The 17,922-nt window shown below is 35.7% G+C and overlaps 2 protein-coding genes across 3 annotated transcripts; one reads left to right on the plus strand and one right to left on the minus strand.

Annotated features, from left to right (window-relative positions):
* Positions 1 to 3,339: 3,339 nt before the first annotated feature.
* LOC105202752 lies at positions 3,340 to 4,146 on the minus strand. The gene has a single exon (XM_011171414.1). It carries the CDS (start codon positions 4,144 to 4,146, stop codon positions 3,340 to 3,342), a length of 807 nt encoding a protein of 268 aa, XP_011169716.1.
* An 11,255-nt stretch (positions 4,147 to 15,401) lies between these two features.
* LOC120357105 lies at positions 15,402 to 17,225 on the plus strand. 2 transcript variants are annotated; one of them, XM_039446805.1, is made up of 3 exons: positions 15,402 to 15,778; positions 16,259 to 16,440; positions 16,801 to 17,225. In XM_039446805.1, exons 2-3 carry the CDS (start codon positions 16,305 to 16,307, stop codon positions 17,187 to 17,189), a joined length of 525 nt encoding a protein of 174 aa, XP_039302739.1. In that variant the 5' UTR covers positions 15,402 to 15,778; positions 16,259 to 16,304; the 3' UTR covers positions 17,190 to 17,225. The 2 variants fall into 2 exon arrangements, with proteins under 2 accessions (XP_039302739.1, XP_039302738.1); XM_039446804.1 differs by having other exon boundaries at positions 15,402 to 16,440.
* The last annotated feature ends 697 nt before the right edge of the window (positions 17,226 to 17,922 follow it).

Raw genomic sequence — 17,922 nt, forward strand, 5'->3', positions numbered from 1 at the left:
TGTGCAGGATAAGGAAGGAACCGACGACACGGTGCCATCACTGTGGCGCCGCCCGGGACTCCGCGCAGCACACGCTGGAAGAGTGTCCAGCGTGGGAAGGGCTGCGCGGAGTCCTGAGGGCCGAAGTGGGAGATGACCTCACCCTGCCGGCCATCATTGGTCAGATGGTCGGCAGGGAGAGTGCCTGGAAAGCGGTCTCCTCCTTCTGCGAGCAAGTAATGCTGCAGAAGGAGGAGGCCGAGAAGGTGAGAGAGAGGCGGCCGGGGGGACGAATGCCCCCTGGCAACGCCAACAGTGGCAGGGGCGGCAGGGACGAGAGCCATGACCCAACTTGGCTCCCGCCCCGGCCGCCTAGGCGAAGAAAAACTGCCCCCCGTCCTCCGGGCCCTAGTGGCCCTGCTGTACGGAGGCGGAGGGGCAGAAGAGCCGTGGCGGTCGCCCCCACCCTCCCCACCATCTTGGAGGAGAGGGACGATGGCGACCGCCGCGGAAATGACGAAAGGGAGCGACCCTCCTCCCCTGCGGCTGCCGGCCCGGCTTTCGGAACGCGCAGCCGCGGGAGGAGGGCCCCCCGTGCTGCCATTGAGCCCGGCGAGGCGGATCTGACCTAACGGTCCGGGGGGGCGACCGCGCGTTACAACGCGCCATCGCTCCCCCGCAAGCGCCTCGCCGGGGTGAGGGGGAGAGAGGAGGCAATCCTCCCCCCCTCACGTGGGTGAAAACGCCCGCCGCGCCTGACAGATCAGGCGCGAAGGGGCCCGGGATGTCCGGCCGGGGGGCCGGACTCCCGGGCTTTACCCTCCTGTAAACATTCCAAGGGGAAGAGGCGGGGGAGGGCTGGTGTCCCTCTCCCCCGACCTGAGACCGGATTGGTATCACGGCCCTGCCGGGGAACCCTTATCAGGGTGCCCCCGGCGTGCTGAGTCGGCCTCGACCGACTCGGTCCGGGGGGGCTCCGGAAGTATGCTGCACGCGTTCCTGGAGCCTCCCCAGTCAAGGACCAGGGCAGGACACCCGGAGAGGTTTTAGTGGGTATGTCCCCGTCGACACGTTAGTCGGCAGGGAAGAGCCCCACATAACCACCAGGCCTCCCCCGGGGCCTGGGGTATGCGGTAACGCATTTCCTCTCTGTAAACAAAAAAAAAAAAAAAAGGTTTTAGGGTCAGTAATTTCTTGAATCTGAGCAACGCGATTTGACACGTATGTATTCAAAAGGTAAGGTGCTGTGTTCACCCAATGTAAGACTATGGTCGAATCGGTCCACATTATTGTTCTATTAATGGAAAATTCTACCGCATTACATACTTCACGATAGAGCTTAGCTAGTAAAAGAGCGCCGCATAATTCTAAGCGAGGTATCGTCGTTGTCTTTAATGGGGCGACTCTAGATTTGGCGCATAAGAGCTGGGATCGTACATTGTTATGGTGGTCGATTGATCGGATGTATATACAAGCGCCGTAGCCTGTGTTGCTGGCATCGCAGAAACCGTGAATTTCACTATCGGTATGGTCAGGAATTAATCCTAGACGATCTATTGATAATTCGTTAATTAGATTCAACTGAGTTGCAAATTCTGTCCATGCAGTGTATATGTCAGGGGGAATGCAATCGTCCCAGTCTATTTTACGCTTCCATATGTCTTGCATCATTTTTTTAGCATATAACGTAACGAGTCCTAATAGACCTAAAGGATCGAAAATCTTAGCAATTTCTGCGATGACGACTCGTTTTGTGATTCTTTCCGGGTGTTTGATAGTGCGGACTCTATAATGCAATGTGTCGTTATTCGCTTCCCAAGATATGCCTAGGGTCTTTAATGGATTGTCTTTGTCGAGTAGAAAATTCGAATTTATGACTTCCGAATTCAAGTCGTCAATAATGCGTTTCTCGTTTGAAGCCCATTGCCGTATATTAAAACCGCCTCGTGATAATAACGCGATAATGTCGTTTCGTACTTCGCGAGCTTCTTTAATCGTATTTGCGCCTGTAAGTAAGTCATCGACATACAAGTGTTTTTTGAGTACTCTCGCTGCGTTAGAATGTTTTTCGTTCTCGTCGTCTGCTAATTTATGGATTGTGCGTATGGCGAGATATGGTGATGAAGATACCCCAAATGTGAGCGTGTTAAGTTGAAATGTTTTAATTTCATTATTTTGACGCCAAAGAATGCGTTGGTATCTTCGATCGTCTTCGTGCAATAATATTTGCCGATACATCTTCTCTATATCTGCAGTGAGAACATATTTATACGTCCGAAACCTAAGTAAATGAGTAAATAAAGTGTCTTGTATGGTCGGTCCCGTCATTAATATGTCATTTAAAGATGTACCGTTTTTTGTTTTCGCTGATGCGTCAAAAACTACTCGGACTCTCGTTGTACTGCTCGAAGATTTGATTACTGCATGATGTGGGATAAAGAAAACCGTCTTCTAATGGTTCATTTATTAGAGTCATTGCTTCAATTCTAAATATTCTTGTATTACTTGCGAATAGGCTATCTTTAATTCTGGATCTGATTCGAGTTTTCGCTCGAGAGAATATAAACGTCTGAGAGCGGCAGTTCGCGATTCACCGAGGCGATTTCTCTCCTTGCGGAAAGGTAAACGTACTATATAACGTCCGTTATTATCACGAGTAACATTTTTTTCGAAATGCGTTTCACAATCTAGTTCTTCGATAGATCTTGGCGAATTCGATGTTAACTCTTCAATTGTCCAGAACTTAGTAAGTTGTTGATCTAAACTGGTGAATGCGCATACGGTCTTCTTTGAAGATTGCGACGCGCTCCCTCCCGCGACGATCCAGCCGAGCCGCGTATTTTGTAAATATAAATCATAATTTTTGCACGACAAATTAATTTGACCATTTAACATCATTGACAACGTTGCTCCCGCGCCGATCAATAAATCTACTGATTGTGGTATATGAAATTCCGGGTCAACTAAATTAATATTAGATGGTATTCTAATGGAGTCTCGCGGAAAACCTTCGGACGGAACTAAATCTGATATTGACGTGATTGATAAACATGTTAACTCTCTGTAAAATTCGTGATGTAAAGAGTGAATAATAATTTGAATAACACCTCTCGATATTGTATTCATGGCGTTAATTCCACCAATAGGTAGCGCGCACGAGGTTATGGGAAGCATTAAACGTCGTGAGAATTTTTCTGTAATGAAATTGGCGGTGGCACACGTGTCTAATAATGCGCGACCCTTAATTAAACGAGAATCACAATCACGTACGAGTATTATCGCTGTTGTCATTAATTGCGGTACGATTGCCGGTGAAATTGTTGCAAGACACGTGGCGTCGTTATTACTTTCGCGTGTTAGTCATGCGGAACCTTCCGTTTTCGAATCGGTCGCGTCTGGTTTCGTTGTCACGTTAGCATTTTTATTTAAATGTAAAAGAGTGTTGTGTCGTTTACGACAGATTGTACAAGTAGTGTAATTGCACGGCTTGCCCTTGTGTGAACGCATGCAGTTGTAACAGAGTCTTGCGTTTTTTATGACCTCGATTCGTTTAACGGTATCTAACTGCCTGAATTTGTCACACTTAAATAAAGGATGTTGTTGGACCTTGCATGCTGGACAATTGTTCGCGACGCCCGTCACAAAGGCTTTATTGGTTCGACCCCTTTTTGCGAGCGGTGAATCCTTATCTTCGTCACGCTTGCTTAATTCTATTCGACTGCGTTTAGACACACGGACTGCGGTTCTGTATAGAAATTCATACAAATCATCTATGTTTGGATAGTCGTCTCGGCTAAGCGTCTCTTCCCATTTCTCGGCCGTTTTCTTCGGCATTTTACTTTCTAGGAGGTTTAAGAGCATTTCAGAGCTAACACTAACTCCCAACGCGGTCAATGCTGCGACGTGTTGTTGTGCATCGTCGGCAAGTTTCGACAAACCTTCGGTGGTTTCTTTCTCGACAACAGACAAATTTCTAAGTAGAGAAAGATGGCGTGAGATTAGAATACGTTTCACTTCATGTGCACGTTTTAATAAGTCCCATGCCGTAGAATAATTGGAACCTTCTATTGCCAAGATCTTTATTTTATTGGCCGCGTCGCCTGTTAATGCTGATTGTAGATAATGAAGTTTTTCTATATCGGATAAATCTTCACGTGAATCTATCATAGCTATAAATGTGTTTTTAAATGGTAGCCAATTCTCGTATTGGCCATCGAATTTGGGGAGAGACGCTTCCGGAAGCTTTATACGTCGTTTCGTGACGATCGCAGTTCCCGTTTCGGAAAGGGGGGTGGGGAGACTCGACGTGCTCGCGATCGTGACGGGTCTGTTATCGTTTGTTATTCTATTAATTCTAATCGCAAGTGCATAAAACTTCTCCTGTACGTTCACGAATTCGTCTCTATGATAGTCGTTCGGATCAAGTAATATTAGTTCATCGTTGAACTCTTCGTATGCATGGTAAAGCTCGGTAACATGCGTGTCATGCGTATTTTTAACGCGTTATTGTCGTATAGATCTTTTTCGAGAATATTTGTTAGATTGGTAATCTGCGCCTTTAAGGATGTTCGCTTTTGAACGAGTAACTCGATTCTATCCATCTTGATAATGAAAAATGGTAAGGGAACGGGAATATTGCTTAATCGACTCGACCTTATGAACACGTGGAATGTACTGGATTGTACTTGCCCTCAGCCTGTCGTCTATGTGCCTCGTTTTTTCCAGCCGGTCGTCTCTAGGTATGCTTCGATTTTCCAGCCGGTCGTCTGTATGCCTCGTAGCTTCGTCCAGAGGTCGTCTACGCTCGCGTCACGAACGTACCTCACAGGAGGCACCAAAATGTTGTGTAGAAAATTCGTTTTATTAAAAATTATCTATTACACTGATTTGAATTATGTGATATACAATGAATTATGAGAGGACACGGCCTCGTATATTAATGCCCTTATAATGGTAAATAAAATGTGAGAGGACTCGGCCTTGTATATCATTTTACGACGAGAGCTCTCGGGCTCGTATAATATCGCAAAGCTATAGTGACGATTGCTATCCAAAATAAAAAGAGGGTTTTCGTCAACGGACGTCTCATATATATACCGGGAGACAAGACCGCGCCGGCCAATCGCTGCCCTGCAGTCCTGGCTGCAGTCCCTTGGTAGGGAGACGCGTGGCGACGCATCACGCTGCACGGATGTACAAGAAATTTCGTGTACGCTCTAGAAGTTCATGGAATTATCTAGATCGGCGTTCTTATATGTAATAGTGGGCCCACAAATGCGCATTCGACGCAACATTCCACTAAAGACTGAAAACTATCTACATGTTTATGTTTTTTCCCGTCCATTAATAAAATAATTCGTTTTTCTGTGCACAATTTTATAAAAATTCTTGTTTCTTCTTCTCCCCAATTTAGTCTTTTCTTGCAAGACATTTTTTCAAAGATATGTTGTCGTTTACTTATCAGACTACTAAGACCGGTCAATTAAAATTAAACTCAATCCCCTGCAAAATACATTTCAAGTGTTTACATTGTCATTTGTATCATTTGGTGAGCGTATCAGTTTGGTACGATACTCCTGCTTGATACGTTCGTACCAAGTTAATCCGGCAGCGTTTACATTGTGAGTACTAAAATTTTAGTACGAATTTGATACGAATATAGTGTTTAATACGCATATCAAGTGCACGATGTAAACTAGGCCAATGAGAGCTGAATGTGATAACAATTGATTGTTTCGATACGTGAGTGGCAATAATATCATGTACGGAAGTGATTACACTCGTTTGCGATACGCGGCTCTATGTGCTTGTCGTGGCACTCCAGATTCTCGCGCGCTCTTGCATAGAATGCATTATCTGTCTTCTGGCTAATGCCGATGATACGTTGCTAATCGTCGTGCGATGTTAATAAACTCGTGTTAGACACAAAATTTTCTGTATCGGGAGTGAGTTTAGTCTGTAACAATTCTATTTATGCATTTATTCACACGGTTTTCGTCGCTATTCGGGCAAGGTCAAGGTTGTGCACGACATCATATGCCGGTCGCTCTGCTTTCATCATCCTGCCATTTTTGTCGGTATACTCGTAACTTGCTTTCGCTCGGGCATTTTGTACTTTTCGCTTTTTCCGAGTGCTTGTTGTGAATATAGATATTGAAAGGGGCGTGTAGTAGTAGACGATCATTTTAACAGCGTGATGCTGCGTACCAATAATCGCGTTAATAAGATGCTCGTGCATCATCAGCACTTGTTGCGTTGCGAGATAGAGCTCTATATTATAAGAACAGTGCAAACGCCGCCCTGTTGAACCTAATGCTGATTGGCTGAAAAGTGTAGAAACTAAAATCACTGAATGTGCTCACTGGATGAGAGATCATTAGGTCCATCAGTCGACATCGCTAAAAGATAAAAGGATTGCGCTACTCTTATAATATAGAGCTCTATTGCGACAAGCTACATTTTTGCACCCGTTTTATCGCGTGACATATTAATCCGTGCAGTAACGATAATGTTGAAAAATTTCGGGTGATTGGTATATTAACGTGTGATTCGAGGAGTGTAGTAGAATGAGATGACAGCAGAATTTCGGCGAGAAAGCAGCATCCGTCGGAGTAACTCGGTGAATATTTATTTTATTTTATATTATTTTATTAATTATGTGTAAAACGTACTTTTGCGTGTTTTTGTATTCGTATTTTTTGCAATTTGAATATAAAAATGCATTTTTATTTCATACTTTTGCTAAAAATTTATAAAATATTATTTAATGTATTTTATTCTGTTCAAGAACTAAGAGAATTTAATATATCTAATCGTAATTGTGTAGCTCAATTGTACAAAAGTAAATCAGTAAATAAAGCAGAATAATAATGAGCTATTGGAATAGGTGTAATAATAAATGAATATAATTAACTTTTAAAAATACATAATGATGGATATTTCAGACTTCCTTGTTCTTTATTAGCTTCTAATTGTCCACTTGATTAAACTAACATTTGTCAAATCAACATTAATTACTTACAAAATGTACCTAGTGTCTAAACATACAACTAAATATTGATCATAATCAAGCCACTTACAATGTTACATATTAAAAAATGTTGGAGTCTAACAATTTCTTTCTAATACATCTTGTAATATCACTTTCAATTAAACCTCCCATTTGCATCAAAAATTTTAATTGCTGGAGTCAATAATGATCTTGAAAAAAATTTCCTCAGACTATGAAACAAGATGTTTTTGTCAGTCGCTGTCAAACTTAGTGGGATTTTAGTTTATATCTAAACGTAGTAACAGACAGTGTAATGCAAATCAACATTAATATAATAATGTTGATTAATATAATAATATTGATTTGTATTACAGTGTTATTATATTTAGATACAAATTAAAATCCCATTAAGTTTGTAAGCAACTGACAAAACGTCTTGTTTCTAAGTATGAAAAAGTTTTTTTCAAAATCATTATTGACTTCAGACTTCAAGATATTGACTTAAGCAATTCAAATTTTTGATGCAAATGGTAAGTATAATTGGAAGTGATATTACAAAAAGATGTTTTAGAAAGAAGTTTGTTAGGCTCCGACAATTTTTAATGTGTAACATTGTCTGTAGTTTAATTATGATTATTTAGTTGTATTTGAGACACTGGGCATTTTTTGTAAGTAATTAGTTTTGATTTAACAAATGTTAATTTAATCAAGTTACAATTAATAATTAGATGCTGATGAAGAACAAGCAAGTCTAAAATATCCATCATTACGTATTTCTGAATGTTAATTATATTCATTATTATTATACTTATTTTAAAGTTCATCATTGACCTGCTTTATATATTGAATTAATATATCTATACTATATAAAAATATTTTATTTTAATCTTATTCATTTCTAAAATAATATGGTAACTGAATAAATAATATATTCTATTAAGGCTCCTGACTCTTCAGCCAAGAACTCCGCGTTAACGGTAGCGACATTCCGTCGCGGACAAAATTAGAACTAATACACGTGAAACGTGACAGATTGACGATGAGATGTTGTCGTGCATGTCACTTTGTTATTATGAAAATATGACTTGTCTCGTATTTACCAAATTCGTAAAAATGGATCGCGAGTAAAATTTCTTTGAATTTTATACATAAAAGTACATTTTTCACTCCTTTCAATAGCTATCTGTGTGTTTTCCTGTCTGAATAGGCATCACTTTACGTAATTTTTATGACAATTTACTGACTGCTAGGCGAAAAAAAGATAGTCGTGACCAATATTTAGAAGTGTTTTAAAGCCATCTGCTTAGTCTGTTTTATTCAAATTGGCTTCATTTACAAATGGCATGTTTGACAAAATTACGTGTCATTTCACGCAATTTCTCACTTCTAACGTCACGACTTCAATATAGGCGCGGCAAGTACTCAGGAGCCTTGAAGCTCGCGCATGTTCAAAAATTACTCGCGAGTGTCCAAAATATTTACGAGATACATTACAAATAGTAACTCATTAAATATCACATGCAATCGTTATGCAATCCATAATATTAACGATTAATGCTAAAATGGAATCTTTCCATTGATAGATTTTTGAAAACTTTGTTTATTTCTTTGTTTCTCAAAAAATTTTGTTTTCCTAAAGATCTATCTGCCTAAAAAAGACATTAAAAATGTAAAAAAAGCGCCAAGTATATTTTTTAAATAAAAAACCAAATTAAACCAAACCAAAACTGCAATGAATGAAATCAAATGTAATATCATCAAAAAGAAGTGAAATCAAAAATATTGATAGTATATTTATTACCGATGGGGTGAAAATCTTTTGATCACGTTGCGATTGACCACCAGCCACTTACAGTGTTAAACAGTGGAAAAACTCTAGACACCGGTCGCTCTAAATGACTGTGATCAATCGCAACGTGGTCTAACCATCGATATAGGAATATAGGGATGGAGCATTTCGTTCTACGGTGGAAGCTTTTGCGGGGAAGGTGCCGAGGTAAAGTGTGCCCACTTTTTATTGGCTGTTTCTCTACGCAGGCGTCGTATTGTATAGTCACAGCTTCTTAGGTTAGGATTTTAGCGTTTCTACTGTAAATTCAGAAGTTTGAAGTTTAATACGTGAAGTGAAATAATTTTAAATAAAATGGTGCAATGTTCCGTCCCTTTTTGTAAAAATAGATCTGATAATCGAAATTGGAAAAAAAGACTTGAAAGCAGAGGAATAAAACGAAAAATTTCATTTCACAGGTAATAAATTCGTGTTATACTTGCTTGCCCAGCTTGTTTTATCAATAAATGTTGGAAAACCATGTTTTTAGCTTTCCAAGAAATTCTGTAACACGAAAGTTGTGGCTCGAGCATTTAAACATAAGTTCATCATGTATATCTGTGGGAGGGGAGCACGTATATGTTCTGATCATTTTGATGAAGAAGCATTTTGTACGTCATCGTCTATTGTGCGACTGAAGCCTAATGTTTTGCCACAACGTATACAGGTTTAAATAACAACAGAAATATTTTGAAATATGTATAATATAAATTCATTTCTTTTTGTTAAATATATATATATTTTAGAGAGAATGTGAAATAAATATATCAAATACACAAATGGAAACAAATATTTACAAAATACAAACAGAAGGCCATAATATAGCAGTTATTAAAGAATCAACAGAGAGACCATCAACGCCAATCATGGATAATTTTATATGTAAAAAATAGTTATTTTATTGTAGCAGTTATTATAATATTAAATTATAACAATTTAAATTTAACACACAATTTAAATTAATGTAAAAATTTTTAATCATTATTTTTGAAATTTATAATAATAATGAAATACTTATATTATTATTACTTTTAGCACAACCTTCAACATCAAGAAACGACAAAGCAGTCATGGTATCACCTAGCAGAACATATTACTCTCCTGAGAAATGTAGACTGAGGAAAAGAATAACATTTTTGAAACAGCATTATAAAAAGAAAATGCGAAACTTACAACAAAATGTGCGTCGAAAAGCTAATCGGATAACAACGTTAAAATGTTTATTGAATACATTAAAACAAAAAAATTTACTAAATAATGAAGAAGCTGATATTCTAGAAACTTTGGATGAATCAAATGGTAAACTTTTTAAACAATTAATAAAGCAGAAAAACAAATGTTTGCCTAGAAAATATGATGAGCAATTGCGCACTTTTGCTTTAACTATACATTATTATTCTCTACGTGCATATGAATATGTTCGCTCTAAATTTAATTCTTGCTTGCCACATGTAAAAACTATTGCTAAATGGTATCATAGCATTGAAGGAAAACCTGGTATAAATTCGGAAGCATTGAATTGTATTAAGCAACGTGTAAAAAGTACAGATTATCCATTAGTAGGATCCTTAATTTTTGATGAAATGGCAATTCGACAGCATGTGGAATATGATGGTTCAAAATTTTGTGGTTACGTTGATATGGGTGATTATATTGCATGTGATAATACTGTTATTGCAACTGAAGCCTTAGTTTTTACTATTGTATGCATTAATTCTGCATGGAAAATCCCTATAGCATATTTTTTTATAAATAAACTAACTGCCGAGCAAAAAAGAAACCTTACGCTACAATGCATTTCCGCAATCCATAATACTGGCTTGAGAGTGGTGTCTGTTACTTGTGACGGAACAAGTACAAATTTTAGTTTATTTAAGCTTCTTGGGTGTAATTTTGATAATGTTACATCATTACAGACATCATTTCCACATCCTGACACAGGGGAAGAAATTTTCGCATTTCCGGATCCCTGCCATATGTTGAAGTTAGTACGTAATGTTTTTGGAGATGTTAAAAACATTATTGATGGAAATGATCAATCTGTTAATTGGTCAGATATAGTTAAATTACATGAACTTCAAGAAAATGAAGGTATGCATTTGGGAAATAAATTAAGAAGTGCTCATATTCATTATCACAAGCAGAAAATGAAAGTAAAATTAGCATCACAAATTTTTAGTACATCTCTAGCAAATGCACTTTCTTTTTGTAAAGACAATTTGAAATTAAAAGAGTTTCAATTTTGTCAAGGAACAATTCAATTTTTGCGAGTTTTTAATGATTTATTTGATATTTTGAACTCAAAAAGTATGAAACAAAGAGAATTTAAGCAACCTTTAAACATGCAAAATATAAAATTAATAACAAATAAATTAAATGAAATTAAGTTATGTATTTTATCTTTAAAAACAAATAATGGTCAATTTTTAATTAATTCTCGCAAAAAAACAGGTTTTATAGGTTTTTTAATCTGTATTCACAGCACGCTTAAATTGTATGAAAAAGTTTGTGAAAAGCTTCAACTTTTAAAGTATATTCCTTTTTATAAATTAAGCCAGGATCATGTTGAATTATTATTTGGATGTATAAGACGTCATGGAGGAAATAACAATAATCCCACTGTTCGTCAATTTAAAGCAGCTATTAAAAAAATACTAGTTCATGCAGAAGTACGTGACGTACATACCGGAAATTGTATTCCATTAGAACACATTGCAATTTTGCATGTTTCATCAGCTAATAAATTGTCTAATTCTGAAGATGTTATAAATATTAGCACACGTTTATCACGATTGATTAATGATACTAATATAAATGTTTCTGCTGATATAAATGAAGCTGAAAATCTATTTCATATAATAAATGATCACAATTATTTAACAGATGTTAGAGAAATATCTAATTTTTCCCAAAATATTATTGAATGTATAGCAGGCTATGTTGCAAAACAATTAAAAAAAAATCTAGGTTGTGAGGAATGCATTTGTGCATTAACAAAAAAAGATGACAATAATAACAATCTGATAAATATAAAAAATCGAAAAGCATTAATATTTCCGTCGAATGACGTTATTATAATATGTAATAAATGTGAGACTATGATTAGGCATGCTCTTCATGTCAGTGATAATAATGGATTAATGAACAAAAAGTTTCATGAGGCATATCTTTCTAATCAAGTCTTAAAATTATTCATCAATATATCTTTATTTGAAGACTTAAAAGAGCATACACATGATCAGTCACCTCTAGAAAATCATATTGTGCATTTAATACGAGCGATTATTCAAAAATACATTAAAATAAGATTACACTATATAACTTTAAATTTTAAAAATAAACCTAGTTATCGCCAATTGTATAATAAAATAACATTATTTAAAGGTATGTAATAAACTATGTATGTATATTTTTTTACAGTGCATGTTGTATAATAAACATGTAAGTATAATATAATAATAAATACTATTTGTATAATCATATAATGATGTATTTAATTCTATTTAACTCTCTCTTCCTCTCTTTCTCTCTCTCTCTCTCTCTCTCTCTTTTATTACTTTCCTCTTCTATTATTATTTTTTACGTGTATAGTTTAAAAATTTTTTTTCTTTTTCTTGTTTTTGTTAAATATTTTTTAATTAATTTTAATAATGTTTTTTGTTATTGTGTATTTTTTATTGATATCTTCTGTTATACTTTCCTTATTGTTATTAGTCATCTTTAGAAAAATTGATTACTGTAATGTAAAGAATTGGTTAATAATTTATTATTTAAGTATTAAGAGCACTGTTGTTAATGCTTTCAATACATAAAGTAATTGATCACTAACCAATTTAATATTTACAGTAATTAATTTCTCTAAAAGAGAAAAGAAATCGTAACCATGATTGACAATTTTTCATATTAAGCGGAATTGCACATGCGCATTTTGACCAATATTTTGACCAATAAAAAATGGGCACACTACCCGTCCCTTAGTGGCTTCACTCTCCTCGTCTATGTATTGAGCTTATGCTCCGTCTCTATATTCCTATGTCTATGGGTCTAACGGGACACTCCCGTACCAATAAGCAGCAAATTATATGACAGATAAAATCAAAGATGGGCAAAATCTCTAGCAGCAGCATACTTAATTTGTTTTTTTTATATAACTAATACCGTTAAAGTTATCTTTTATAACGATTTAGTAATAACGTTTTACGACAAGTAATAATTTTTTACTATAATAATAATAATTATAAAATAACGATAATCTTTACTAAGATTATTAGTGCAGAAAATGTCATATAAAGTTCATTTAAATGCATTAACAAACTTATTAAATATTTATTCAAATTAAGATTCATTGTAAGCCTAAAATTTATTTAACAAAATCTTTTTGAAATATTATGTTTATACTTGTAATAAAGTTTATTTTATAAAAGAAGAAATTTTATAGTAAGCAAATTATTCACACATTGCTTCTTCATGCTTTATTCTTTAAAATCTATATTATTTAAACTTTGTATTCAATACGAAATTTTGTATTTTGTATAAAGCAATATAATCCACTTAAAAAATAGAAATGTCAAATAATAACTTCTATTGTTACCATAATAAAGTTTAGGAATGAATATCTTTTCAATTTAGACATAAAATGATAGTTATTCTGTTTTCCTTGTTATTTAAGGAGTAACAATAGTAAAATGAGCTGTGTGTGTATGTGTGCGTGTATGTTGACTTACATCTCACGCATGTGCACATACATATATACATATTAATTTAAAATATAACCTACACTTTAATCATTATTTACAAAACTTGTTAAATAATAATTAAATCAATTTTTATTACTGGCATTGATTAAAACATAGTTCTAATAATAACATTAATATTTAACAAAATTAATCCAAATTCTGGTAAAAATGATATTATAAAATGCAGTATGCTAAAAAATTATTAGAAAAATTATTAGATAAGTTTAACATAAAGATAAGCTTGTTGAATGTACAGAATAGTTTAGTTTAAATTTTTACAATATTTATCATTACATTTAATATTAATCGTCAAATAATGTAATTTAAAAATTTCGTGATTTACTAGAACATTACAAAAATATAATAAAACAGTACTTGTTAAGTTCTAAATAATTATTATTGTTATAAAAAATTATAACGTTATTACTAAATCGTTATAAAAGATAACTTTAACGGTAGAGGAGAAGAGGGTATTATGGCTGCTGTCGACAATATGGTTACCCCTATTATCTCCGTTATTAGATGACGTATTCTAACAATTGCTTATGGAGTTATTCATTTAGTAGCCCGCCGTTTTTTAGTGATATTAATATGACAATACATAATAAGTGACAATTGTTATAAGGCATTTTTACTTTTGAGCACTTCTAAACTTTTTCAAGGTTCACCTTTAACCTTTAATTACTCATACTTTCTCATTATTTTTAAACTTGAGTGTATTATCACACAAATGTACATACACTTGAGTGTTTTTTTTATTATTTACCTTTTTATTCAGCTATACACATTTTTAGTTATACAAAGTTAAAACAATAACATGGAATTTTATTAATATTGTCTTTTAAGCAAAATTTTTATATTGAAATATTTCTTCAATAAATCGATCGTCATTCTAGAGAGCGGTGTTTAGAAACATTAAAAACATTATTTTATGCTTGTTGTTTAATGTTAAACAGGAATAAAATGACATTTCTAACTAAATTCTTAATGGTATTTTTAAAATTACTGAACGCAAGAAAATTCTATATCAGAAAAATTCTAAACAATGGAAAATTAAATATATATAATTTTGTAACAAGATACTGTGTTTCTCCTAAACTAAACTAACTTTTTTAAATTATTCTTATAGATAGCCATATTACAACCACTTTTTTTCTGCCACCGATTATGCAGAGCATTAGATTTTTATAAATCACATCCTAAATAATAAATATCTCATTATTTTGAGCCTAGAATCTGTCAAACAACATTTTGACGAATGTAATCGTTCAAGTTTCAATAGAAAATATTAATTATTAACAAAATGATTCAATAAAATGAAAATGGGTGCCATATTACCCTCTTCTCCTCTATTAGTTATATAAAAAAAAAGGGCGCGTTAAGTATGCTGCTGTTAGAGATTTTGCCCATCTTTGATTTTATCTGTCACATAATTTGCTGCTCATTGGTACGGGAGTGTCCCGTTAGACCACGTTGCGATTGATCACAGTCATTTAGAGCAACCGGTGTCTAGAGTTTTTCCACTGTTTAACACTGTAAGTGGCTGGTGGTCAATCGCAACGTAGTCAAAAGATTTCCACCCCATCGATAATAAACATACTTTCAATATTTTTGATTTTGCTTCTTTTTGATGGTATTATATTTGATTTCATTCATTGCAGTTTTGGTTTAGTTTAATTTGGTTTTTTATTTTAAAAAATATACTTTTTTTACATTTTTAATGTCTTTTTTAGGCGGATTTCACGAATTTTTGCAAAGAATTTTGTTACCTCAATAATATATTGCAAAAAATATACTTAACGCTTTTTTTTACATTTTTAATGTTTTTTTAAGTGGATTTCACGAATTTTTGCTAAGAATTTTGTTACATTAATGTTGAATTTGAATCTTAGCGCCGAATGCGCTCCCGTTGCGTAATAACTCGGTTGACCCTTTCCTGAGTTCTGGCGCTTGCATCGCTCACGTTGGGTGACGCAATGATATACATTCATTCCAAAGGAGGAAGGCGTCCGTGTCAGAAGGATAATAAACGATCTTAAAAATACAAACTGTGTTGTTATCTGTGTTGTTACCTGTCTTTCGCAAAATAAAGTCAAAAGGTTATGGGCCCAGCACGCTTCCACTGCGCCTGAAGCTTGAGTGAAGAAAGACGAGCAAGGAGCCCTAAGAGATAATAGGAAAACGAATTGCGCTGCGGGACGCAACAGGAGGACAATAGGCGAGATCTGAAAACTCTCACAACAGGTTTCTTTTGCATTCTTTTTTAAGGGAAATTGAAGGCATCGTGCCTATGTAAAATCGAACATTGAGATGTGCATGTATATTTTATTGGGAATAATACAAATAGAATGATGAAATAGCATGATGCAAGAAATTGGGGAAGGCGGATCGCGTTCAAAATGGAGGGCGGACCGCGTGGCAACCGCGTGGCGACGCGACGCGTGGTGACGCAACGTGCGGCGACCGCGTGGCGATCCTTGTAAAGGGAGACGCCACTGCAGTGCATTTGAACGGAAATAGCAACAGTGCCGAGAAAAATTACCCGTGAAATTAGAATTAGGCTTGCATATAATGTTAAAAGAAACTGAGAAAGTAATTGCATGTAACGTTTAAAAGAATTAAAAGAATATGAGCATGCATGTAGAAAGAAAGGGAGAATATTTGCAAGCACCGTGGAAAGAAACTGAGTGAAACAATATCCTAAATTAAGTGACAATTTTTCAGAAATTTGATTTATTGATTTTTCGATCGATCGAACTGATTGGCCAAAATGTCGGTTTTAAAAGAAATAGTAGACAAATGCAAACAGGCATTCTTCATTGACGAGGAAGACATTCAGGCAACGATAGAACTTGACGAGCACTGTTTCACAGTGCAGTTTGCGGCCGGAGAGCGTGTGGTACTGAGTACGTATTGTGCACAATAAAAGAAAATTTCTTTTTATTTACCAACATTTTCTTTATGAAAATAAAAGATATGCATACTTTTAACCGTCGCTGATTAGACCAACCAATTTGCCGTTTTATAAATAAAATACGAGAATCCTGGGTTGCTTGGCCCGTACATGGTTGTGTTCATCGTGGAAAGGCTAAAGTAACTAGAATTGTCTCTGAAATAAACGGCAGTAACGTTTATGGACGAACAATTCGTTTCCGATTTGTTGGAGTCTGTGTTCGACGAAAGCAATCGAGAAGCAAATAACTTCGAGTTCGCTGCTACAATGACAGTCTATACAGCAACATTTTACTTCACTCCGTTATTTTTAGGTAAAGAAAAGTTGAAAGGTAAATGGAAAGATTTGAAAAAGGAAATAGCGAATCTCGAACGAAGCCAGGGTTCAGGCGACGGTTCAGGCGATAACAGTACGGATGACATGGTTGAGTCTAAGGAGAAGGAGCAGATAGAGACAAAAGAGATCCGAGAGAATAATAGTAATGACGGTATAACGAACGACGACTCGGATCAGACCGTGGCAAAGACAGTCGAAAACACGGTGCAAGCTTCTCTCTCCGAAGTTACTAAACCTGTGCGGAAATTGGAAACAGGTAAAGAACGACTGTATAAGATCTGTAACGACTGTAAAGGATCTGCTAACGACTGTATAAGATCCGTAACGACTGTAAAAGATCTGTTAACGACTGTACAAGATCTGTAACGACTGTAAAAGATGTGTTAACGACTGTATAAAATCCGTAACGACTGTAAAGGATCTGCTAACGACTGTATAAGATCCGTAACGACTGAAAAAGATCTGTTAGCGACTGTACAAGATCTGTAACGACTGTAAAAGATGTGTTAACGACTGTTTAAAATCTCTAACGACTGTAAAAGAATTGTAACGACTGTAAAAGAATTGCAACATAAGAGGTACATAACGACTGTTTAGAAAATAACGCTAATAACATATTCATTATTACAGAAAATTTAGGTCCGCACAACGAAATGGAGAAATCAAACGAGGAAAGGCACGCAGCTCTAAATTATGATGATTTAACGGAAAAATATAAATCACTCCAAAAGTTAATAGAGAAGACGATGGCTATGCATAAAAAGGTGCGAGAAGACCTAGAAGGGCAGAGTCGACAAAAGCAGAGAGAAGTGGAGATTCAAGGAGCAACTAAGAAACCGAGGATCACTTCAGTTGAAATTTTGCCTTCTGGTTCACGCTTCTTGAAGGACAGTACGAACAGTCCTAGTCGTGGAAATAACTCCAACGAAAACCTCGCAAACCGAATCAAAGAAACAATTAAAATTGAGTTGCTGAGCAAGGACAGTGGGACAAAACGGGATTACAAGTTAAGCCCAAAAGTAAAATTCGAACATTTTTATGAATTCCTTTCCTCTGAACTACGTACCAACGACCTACTCCATGTGATTGATGCGACTGT

This window comes from Solenopsis invicta, chromosome 3, assembly GCF_016802725.1.
Source record: "Solenopsis invicta isolate M01_SB chromosome 3, UNIL_Sinv_3.0, whole genome shotgun sequence".
Lineage (NCBI taxonomy): Eukaryota > Metazoa > Arthropoda > Insecta > Hymenoptera > Formicidae > Solenopsis > Solenopsis invicta.